Source organism: Trachymyrmex septentrionalis, unplaced genomic scaffold (genome assembly GCF_001594115.1).
Source record: "Trachymyrmex septentrionalis isolate Tsep2-gDNA-1 unplaced genomic scaffold, Tsep1.0 scaffold83, whole genome shotgun sequence".
Lineage (NCBI taxonomy): Eukaryota > Metazoa > Arthropoda > Insecta > Hymenoptera > Formicidae > Trachymyrmex > Trachymyrmex septentrionalis.
This window is the reverse complement of record NW_017306018.1, coordinates 632,884-643,269: the sequence shown is the minus strand read 5'-3', so window position 1 is coordinate 643,269 and position 10,386 is coordinate 632,884. Positions and strand designations below refer to the sequence as shown.

General features: G+C 30.9%; 2 protein-coding genes across 3 annotated transcripts in view; both read left to right on the top strand.

The window, feature by feature from the left end:
• Positions 1–2,031, top strand: part of LOC108754982 (ATP synthase subunit b, mitochondrial) — a 5,280-nt gene extending 3,249 nt beyond the window's left edge. The window contains exons 3-4 of the mRNA XM_018497678.1: positions 920–1,272; positions 1,689–2,031. Of these exons, the coding sequence (XP_018353180.1) occupies positions 920–1,272; positions 1,689–1,865 (530 nt within the window). The 3' untranslated portion in view covers positions 1,866–2,031. The remainder of the gene's footprint in view (positions 1–919; positions 1,273–1,688) is intronic.
• A 3,294-nt stretch (positions 2,032–5,325) lies between these two features.
• LOC108755088 (C-terminal-binding protein) overlaps positions 5,326–10,386 on the top strand; it is a 54,238-nt gene continuing 49,177 nt past the window's right edge. Inside the window, exon 1 of one of the 2 annotated variants that reach the window (XM_018497879.1) lies at positions 5,326–5,915. The gene's annotated coding sequence lies outside the window, so the exon portion shown is untranslated. The remainder of the gene's footprint in view (positions 5,916–10,386) is intronic. The other variant, XM_018497878.1, reaches the window with a different exon arrangement.

Sequence of the window (10,386 nt, the reverse complement as noted above, 5' to 3'; positions counted from 1 at the left end):
CACTAGCAATCTCATGCATCTTCATTCTTTTATCATCCAACATCATATTATAGATTTCTTCAATAATTTCTGGAGTAGTGGCCTCAACAGGATGTCCAGAATGTTCAGCGTCACTTGTGCTCATATAGCCACTCCGAAATGTTTGAAACCATTTATAAACTGTTCTAATCGATGGTGCAAATTCACCATAATGTTTATCAAGCTCTTTAGTCTCCTGAGGCGATTTACCTTTCATAAAATAATATTTGATCGATATACGAAATTCTTTTTCATCCTTTTTTTGGAAATCACTCGACTTCCTCGATTCAAACGCCAAACACAAATAGACCAATTTGGCTGAAATTGTGTGTATTCTTCTAAGAGATGCTACTAACTGAAAATAATTTTAATACGGATCCATGATGCCATCTTTTTGACGAACTTTTCAAATCACCCTTATAAAGATAAACGGTTTATGCTTTATATAAAATTTTCGTTTATGAATATTATTATGAATTTATATTAATTTCTGTCTAAAAGAAATCTTTTATTTTCTAAATACTTTTTTTTAAGAAGTATTATTGAAATATGTATTATGATATTTTGCATAATGTCTTGAAAATAATTTAAGCTTATAAAAGCTAAATAGTAAGTTTCTAATTAAGTTGTTTTAAAAAAAAATCTTAAATAAAAATATTTCTTTTACGTTTTTAACTTCTTTCTAAAAATTAACTTTTTTGTTATATCGCATTATTCTATAATATATGAAGTGACAATATCAACTGTGGTTCACATGATGCTACAACTGATTTGAAGCATCCTTTAATTGGTACATTAATAAAATTCTTTCTTCTAATTGGTCGATAAAATGCTTCGAAACATTTGTAGCATCAAGTGAACTGCATCTATTTTCTTATTATCATTATTATTTTATTTTTAGGACCATACGCATTTGCTATAGGCCTGAGCACTTATCTAATTTCTAAAGAAATTTATGTCATGGAACATGAATATTATAATGGACTATCTTTGCTCATAATATGTATAGCGAGTACAAAAATATTTGGCCCAAAACTTGCTCAGATATTGGATAAAGAAATCAGTAAATATGAAAACGATGCTAATGAGATGAGAAATAGCGAAATAAAGCAGTATGAAAATCTAATTTCACATGAAAAGAATGAACAGTCGAATTTAGATGGACAGAAAATGATAATAGACATTAAAAAAGAAAACGTTAAAATACAGCTGGAAGCAACTTACAGGGAACGCCTGATGCAGATCTACCAAGAGGTATAACTTTTATATAATAGAATATAAAACAATAAAATAATTAAAAAGATATTTATCAAAGAATAATATAAATTTACTTGTGATTAATTATATGATAAGTATTCCAATGTTATACACTAAAGAATATAGTTATTAATTTTAATATATCTGTTTTGTATCACATTTGAAAATTAAAATATGGATTAATAAACTCAGTGAAATTGAAAAATTCAGATTAGTAGTTTTTAAGTAGCTTTCTTGCCTATACTTATTTTATTACTAAAATGAAATTTTTATTAAAAAGCCTATATTATATGGAACTATTAAACAAACATATTTTAAATATTCATTATATTGTAGCACTGTTTTTATATTAAATTTCTTCATAAAGAAAAAAATTAACAATTTAGGAATTTTTATTTGTTTACTGTTTACAGGTGAAGAAACGTCTTGACTATCAAGTACAAATACAAAACCTCGAACGTCGAATTGCACAAAAGAATATGGTGCAATGGATTGTGAATGAAGTATTAAAGTCTATCACTCCTGAACAAGAAAAAGCGACTCTTCACCAATGTATCAAAGATCTTGAAGTTCTTGCTGCAAAAGTGTAAAAAGTTATGATTAAATTAGATGTGAAATAGAAATAAGATGGTGTGATAAAGGACGATTGTGCCATCAAATATAGTACATTTTATGCAACCTACTAAACAATTGTTTTCAAAAATTTAGAATAGTCAAAAAATTATGAATGAATAAACACCATGTTGCAGTGGTAAATGTAAATCAATTATTATACTAAAGGCATTATAGAAAATTAAATTTTAGCAGAAATATCAATTATGGATGATAAATTTATCGTCTTATGATAAATATTCACATAGAGTCAACCCCTTCAAAAGTCAATAACCTTAACATATATTGTCAAAGATATGTTTCAAAGTAACAATCAAGAAGTTTTAATTGTCGCTTGTTATTTATTAAACGTTATTAACAAAAAATTTATTGAATACATCATTATTTTTCAATATATGCGCATGTATTAGATTAAATCTTTGCCTTACTAAATGAATGAGTTTACTGTAAACATAATGAAAATCTGAAAAGATTAGACATACCTCTATGTAGTATGTATTAAAAGCAAAGCTATGTTGCTGCCAATAGTAAACATTCATCCATATTTTTTTTAAATCAATGCACTTCAATATTTAATTCTTCAGTATTTTTCAATTATATAATAGTTATTAATATGATTTTTTTTTCAATTACACATAGAAGTTATTAATGTGATAGGCGAGGGGAAGGGCGTAGTTCCTGTGCCCATATTCTGCCATATCGCATACTGATATTGCTGATAAGATGTAAGACTTGAGGACTGTTTTTTTAGCTATAGTTTTTGCACAGTATCCTTGTTCAATATATTCAATGAACAACAAGGATCATAAAAATGATATTTGAGTTGACAGAGTTAAATTTTGGAATTTAACTCTTGGCAACTTTGAAGGAGGCTTTTTGCCCCATTCCTCTTCGGAGCTTAATGACGGTGCTTATATGTGTTCAAAAGGGAAAGGATTCCCTCGAGCACGTCAAGATAAAGTTCTAGGGTCTAGGTATACCAAAGTAGTGCAATTCTTTTAGTCGAAATGCCGATACTTCCTATTGGCTGTTTCGATCGCCATTTTTGATCTGGTGGCTGTAGTCCAATAAGCGCTCAATATTATTAATAATTTTTTAAAATATGATATTATTAGGTCAAAAATGGACTTTTGTGCTACTATCTAGAGATATATTTAATATATCTAGAGTTTTAGGTTAAGGTTTTATCATTTATAAGGCCATAGTATATACAAAATTTAGCGGTAAGACGTAAGCAGTAAAAAAATCAACATGTTGGATTGGTTATTGCTTACCCTATGGTTTACGGTGATTGGTCCTTATACAGGATGATTCAGAACAATTCCTTGTCCTCCTTGTAAAGACGTGTTCCTGATTAAATTCTGAGACAATGTTTCCTTTACGAAAATTTTATTCACTTACTTTTTAAGTTATTAAAAGATAAAGCTAATTACGGGCCGTATAAAGAAGATAAGCAGGGGCGGCGCACTCATCGTTTGACGTGAGCGATTATGAAGGGCACTCGTTGCGATCAGCTGTCATGGCATTAAAGAATAGCTAAGCGCTAATTGATTAGTTTTCTCTGCTGAATGCAGGCATTGACACGGAATTATTCTAAATCACCCTGTATACAGCGTACAACGCTGTTCATTAATCGAGTCACTCGGGGTGTAGAAGAGTGCAGATATTACAGTTACGTCAGCCAATCAGATTCTGCTATCAATCTATGGTCTGTTTTCTGTTCCTGCACTAGATTGCACTAGCACTCTCTTTTTTATTTTCAACAAATATCAAACTGTAGCGGATTGCTACAAAACATATATTTATCTCACTTTAAGTTCCAAAAAATTGTACACTAGTTCAGCCACAAAAAACAGACCTCTAGTGAATTGCCTAATTGGCTGTTCCTACACTAGCTATACATAAAAAGAGACTCGATTAATGAACAACAGTGTATCTGGCGTATCTGTCGCTTTGCAGGACTCGGAGAATTTCGCCCCTCTCTTAATGAAATCTCTCTGGAGAGATGTGGAACACACGGTCTGCGCACACTTTCTACGTAAAGCGAAATTTTATATGAGTTTCTTCCACGCGAAGTTTTCAACTTTTAAACACACAATATCTTCTATAATATTATAAATAATTAAGAAAAATGTGTGTTTTTAACATTCGTCTATATGGTTGTATTGTTTTTTATAAAAATTTCTTAATAAAAATTACGAATGGCTAAAACTTTGGATTATTACTCGGGGGATATATTCTTGATAATACACATACGTCAAGGTCATTGACTTTTGAAGGGGTTGACCTTAAGTGAATATTTTCTCATTTCGAAGCGCCATATATTCTTTTAAAGATTTTTCGAGCTGAACATGATTTAGTAAATTGAGACGAAATGACCTAAAAATAATCTCAATTTATTAAAAATTCGATGTGTTACATTAATTCTAATTATGTTCAGCACGAAACAATTTTCGGAGTATGTACTATTATGTGGCATTTCAAAGAGAAAAAAAGTGTAATTATATACGGTGTAATTATATAGACATTCAAACAGCAATTTGATGAAAATAAGTCCGTAATTTAAGAATTTTCATATAAACTAAAATTCATATAAAAATTCTTAAATTGTAATTTTATATGTCATAGATTTGATTTAGAAACAAAGTTTTATTTTGCTGTAAAAAATGTTAAAATTAATAAAAAAATGGCATTTTTTTGTACATTTCATCTCAATTTGCTCAAAATCTTGATATGCTACATAAGTTCTACTAATAACATGCTTAGTGTGAAAAAATTTTCAGGATATGTCATTTTAGAGAGAAAAAGAAATGACTTTCTGTCAAACAGTGTAAATAAAATACAATATTTTAGAATATAAATAACTAATATATTACATGAGAGAGTGTGTCAATTTCAAAAAATAAATTATTTATAAGTATTCTGATAATGTAAATTCTATCAAGCAATCCTCGAAAAAAAAAAGTTTGGTGTAATTATTAATCTTGATTTCCCATACAAAAATATTTCACCGTTTTTACCCAGCGGGAATAGTTAGTTTGAATGGGGAAAATAGGATCAATGAGTATGATCCATTCGGGTTCAATGAATATGATCCCGTTTTTAGGTCGCCAACAGGAACTTTCCGTAAAAATGAATGGTTAAAGCAAATTGCACGAGTACATCAAGTAGTAACATAGGGTGCGTTCCATTTCACGCATAATGTATCATTTTATCTTTCTTTAATATTCGATGAACAAGAAGGATAAAACAATATATACGCATGATGCGTGAAACGGAACGCACTTCTTTAGCATGATGCAGTAATGTGTTCCTATCTAGTTTCTATGTGTGAATCATTCAGCGAATCGAACGCATCGTATTGTTCAGCCAATAGCATTCGGGTGCTTTCGGCCGTGTTCGGCCGCGCTCGGCCGGTGACGACGAGCATCGGGTGGCGCGCGCGAGTTACCCGGGGGCCGCCATTTTCCTCCAACAAGGGACAGCAGTCCGGAGCGTAGGTAGCGAGAATTCGTGTGCATTATCAGCGAATCGAATCGAGAGTAGTGAAACATAAAACGCGAAAACTCTTTTCGTGTACGCTGCAAATCGTGTGCGATTCATATTCTACAGATTGTACAGAGACTGTGCCCGATAGGATATTCGCGTGACTTTCGTACACCGTGCCGACCGCGGCGGTCACCCGGTAGACGGACGCCGTCGCCGTCGCACATTTCGGTTGAATTGACGAGCCGAGAAACATATTTTGAAGGAAGACGTGGGGAAGCCTATATACAAGAAGGGAAAAGTGAGCGGCAGGAGAGAAAGAGAGGAGATAACGCGTGACCGTAAAGAAAGGAAAGAGACACAAGGAGTAAGGTGAAAAAGGAAAAAGAAAATAAAGGGATAGAGACGTGCGGAAGCCGGAGTGTGAATAATTTGGTGATTGCAGTGTGGTCGCGCGCAGTGAAAAATACTCAGCCATCAGCCAGTTTCAGGTGTTGCGACGCCAAGCGGGGTATCAGGGGAGAACGAGTCGCCTCCGACAGGTTAGTGCAGTGTACACGCAATCATGGCTTCTTCCTGCATGCGCGCGCGCACCAGCCAAGACAGTTGGCGCGCCTCGCGGAGCCGCGTATACTTTAGTATAGTACGTATACGAGTTTCGAAATGTGTGCCTGTCGACTGTGGCATCGGCGTTGCGTGCGTGCCCGAGAATTTCGCGCTTCTCTTGTGCGTGCATTTTCTTTGTGCCACATCGAGAGATGCGCGTGTTCTACTTTTTCTGCACCGCTTCCCACTGTCCTTTCTTCGTGTATTCTCTTTTCGATTCGTGCCATTCTATGTAATTCGATCTATCTATATATGTAGTAATATTATTGTTTATTTCATTAATCGTATTCATTCGCTTTTTTATTTCTACAAAATGAAACGCTACTGTAGCGTACTATCTTCTTAAACGTGATACTAAAATGATAATTAATATCTCATTGCTCTTGAATTAAAATCAACTTAGGCATTTTATTGAATAAGAGAGAATGTGAAATTAATAAGTGATGATTAATAACGGTTATCTCTCTCGCGACAATAAATACGAAACTCTCTACTTATATATGTTTCAAGTTTCAATTGTAAATATTGAATCATATTGAATGGTGAATAGTATGGGCGATTTTTAGCAATCGTTTGGTACATGTACCAAAGTTATTATAGGTAGATGTTAGAGTTTATTCTGATAATTGTACAATTGTTATACTAAAACTATTGGTTTTTTTTTCATACGTATAAATTTGATACTGTTTAAAAATAATTTCTTTCTAAAATATTCTAATGTGATGTGTGATAAGATAAAGAGACAGAGAGAATAAAACAGAATTAAAGGCTAGCTAAGTATGCCTCTATTACTAATGAACAGACGTGCGAAAACATTTTGGTACAATTTGATTGATTGCTATATCTGAATTACACAGAAAATCGCCTATTGTTAATGTATATTGGTCATAAATTTGAAAATCCATAAGTCGTAAGTAGAGGGATACTTGCAATGTATACGTACTATACATATGTATATGTAAATCTATTTTAAGTTTATATTATAACTTCAGAAAGTGATTCTTTGACCGTTTAATATCCAAAGGCCTTAGTAAACATAGTTTTAAAACTAGTTATTTCGGGATATAGGAGAGAAACTACAGAAATGTCTCTGAAAAAAAACTATTTTCTTAAATATCTCAAGTTATACCTGACATAAGTCCATAAATTTGAGTGATTGATCTATCTAAATGATTGATGTTACATATAACTTAAACTGTTTAAGAAAATTTGATTTTTTTGAGAAATGAGATTTTTTCTCTATTTTTACTTTTTAGTAGATATCAGAAACGAACGCTATTTAGCTTTTGATTAAATACTTTGACATTAATTGCTTTTTATATTAAATACAAAAAACAAAGGTATACTTCTTTTCACGCACAAAATGCGCATGATGCGTCTTTTATCCTTATTTAATATTTAAATAGTAGGGAAAAATAATGTATTATGCACATTATGTGTGAAACGAAATAGAATCTACTCTTTGTGTCAAATTTGTTAAAATATGATCCACGCGATGACAGTTTTGCAATACGAAGTAAACAAAAAGAAAGAACCGATAAGCATTACAGAAAAGGAGCAATAATTAATTCGTTCAATATACCTTTTTTTAAGAAAAGATATATATATATATATATATATATATACACACAATTATGTTGTAATACAATCGTATAAATAAGTTATATAAATATAAATAGAAATCGTGCATGCGCGCATGCATACGTGCGTGTTAAATTGGAATCACACGATTTCTTGAATGATTAGCTTGCATGCACAGTGTAAGAATATAGACGTTTTCACTCGACCGTGTTTCATTAAAAAATGATTTTTTTAAAGTGAAGAATTCACATATTTAAACGCAGATGTATTAAGCGTAGTATCATATACATAAAAAGTTTCAAAACTTTTTCGTGTGTGAGACATATTTATACTAATACTAGTAGAGACATGCATTACCACTCAAAAGTATTTATCCACTTTGTCCTCCGTAATTAAGTGAAGAAGAATGAATATTTCAATCTTCTTTCCAAATCTTTTACATATTAGACTTAATAATAATAATGTTCTGCATTCTATATATGAGATATCCGATAGCAAAAATCGTATGAACGCTTAAAGGTAGATTCCCAGGATTATTTTGAGACGAAAAACTTAATATCAAAATGTCAAGACTGTAATAATTTTTTAATTATAAGCATTTAAAGTTAACGAATCATATTGTCTAAAGCTCGCGCATTCAAGTGTGGTACGACTCAAAATGCCAACCACATCTGAGTGTATATCTGATAGTTATCCAGCAAATATCAGATTTCGGATTTGAAAATGTTTCATATGAAAGGAAATAAGCTATGAAATAATGCATTATGATAATTACAGAAATCATGCATACTAGCATATCGTGCTCAATGCATGAACGTATTTTTATATCATGCATCGGAGTAGGCGTAGCAGCGTCCAAGTTAATCATTCAAGAAATTATACATCTTGTAATTTTACCTTTAAGCATTGATAATACAGGAAACGTTGGCTGAAACATTATATTTTTAAAAGTAATTAGTTACCGTTACTTGCTATTGATTCTCAAAATAAACTGTTACTTAAAAAGTAACGCACGATTTGTTACTTTAAACAATTTTTTTCTGTCAAAAGTGGTCTTATTAGGACCACTTTTTACTTTTTAAAAATGAAGATAAGACGCTGGTCGATTTTAAAGAGATCTGTTAGTTCTATATTGTACCAAATTATAGAACCCAAGTGATACTATTTTTATTATTTTATTTACTCTAATGTATATATCATTTGTATAAAAGATATCAACAACTGGCGCCAAGTTATATTCCACAAAATTTTATGTATCATTTATATAAAAAATTAAATGATCAAGATACGTATGAGATTATTAAAAAAAATTCTAGCAGTTTTCTTTTCTTTCTAAAAAACTGAGAGAACTACCTACTTAAATGAATTTCTCTTCTCAAACATATAACAGACTTTATAACATAATGTGACAGAGTATTTATAATACTCTGTATAATGCTATTATTACTGGGGTCTTATGGTCTTCCAAAAATTCATTAGCCGGATGTTCCACTTAGAATTATCTCGTCCGTAGACCATTATATTCAATTGCAGCTTTTTTACATAAAATTATTTATATGAGAACAACCAAATTGTTTAATTATGTGAAAAATAATTTTTAATTTGTTACTAATCTTGCACATATCTTATCATGATTTGAAAAATAGATTTATAAAGTTATATTTAATAAAGATTTAAAAAAAGAAGTAAACTAGTAGAAAATGATAAAAATAATCAATTTATCTTTTGCTGGCCACTTTTTCACTTGTATTAAAGCTAATATGGTTATGTCGCTGACATTTGCCATATTAAAAAGTGGATTGCGATCCACACAATTTTGGGAGGGAAGCTCTGCTCTATAGTATTTGGGCATTTGTGAAATATTACTAATTAACTTTTGCATAATAGTAGAATTTTGACTAAGAAAACATCTCTACAAGAGTTACGAGACAATTAGGATGAAAATACTGGAAGGCTTTATCTCATTCAATCTTATATATGTATATGTATTTAGTATGCGCACGCATATTATAAACTTCGACACACATACACACATCACAAATGTACACATCTAATCAATATTTTGCAAAATTTTAGTTTGAAATCGTCTTTAAGGCTATTTCAATAGTTAAGTGAAATTATTCACATTTTTTAAATGTAAAATTATTATTATGTTAGCTGTACTTATTCCTTGCAATTTGATCTTTTAAATGAAATTTATACGAGAAAGTTAAACAATAAATTGTAAAAATTAAATAAGAATTTTGTTTTTTTAGATCGGTTTAAATTAAATTAAATACATGCAGTTATGCAATTATTCATTGTGTAATATTGCTGGTATGCATTTTATTATGTATTACAATTTCTTATAAAAGAAAAAGTAACTGAAGTATATCATTGTAAGGAATATAAGTTAAGCTAAAAATAGGAAGTACAGGTTACAGTGTCGCTGAATAAGCAACCGACCGACTGAGCAGTCGTATCGCCTGCTCTTCACAAGCAAGCGTTCAGCAAATTACGTAAGATCAGAAACGAGAGCTCATTTAAATGCCGGCTTACTGTTGACAACAAATAGTACACCTCTCTCCATAGTATTTTTTCCGCGGGAAGAACGCTCATTTTTGCGAAATTGGATCGTGCAGAATTTGAAATCTAGCTTGAACTTTGTTTTGAAGTAATTATACTGTCGAGATAAAAATAGTGTATAGTAATAGTAAATCATATTTGTAAAATAAAAATGTAGTAACAAAACAATAATAATAAGTAATGATATTAGTAGAGTTATGAACTGAGATATATAGTACTGAGAAAAAATATACTAAATTTTAATAAATATTTAATAAGTAT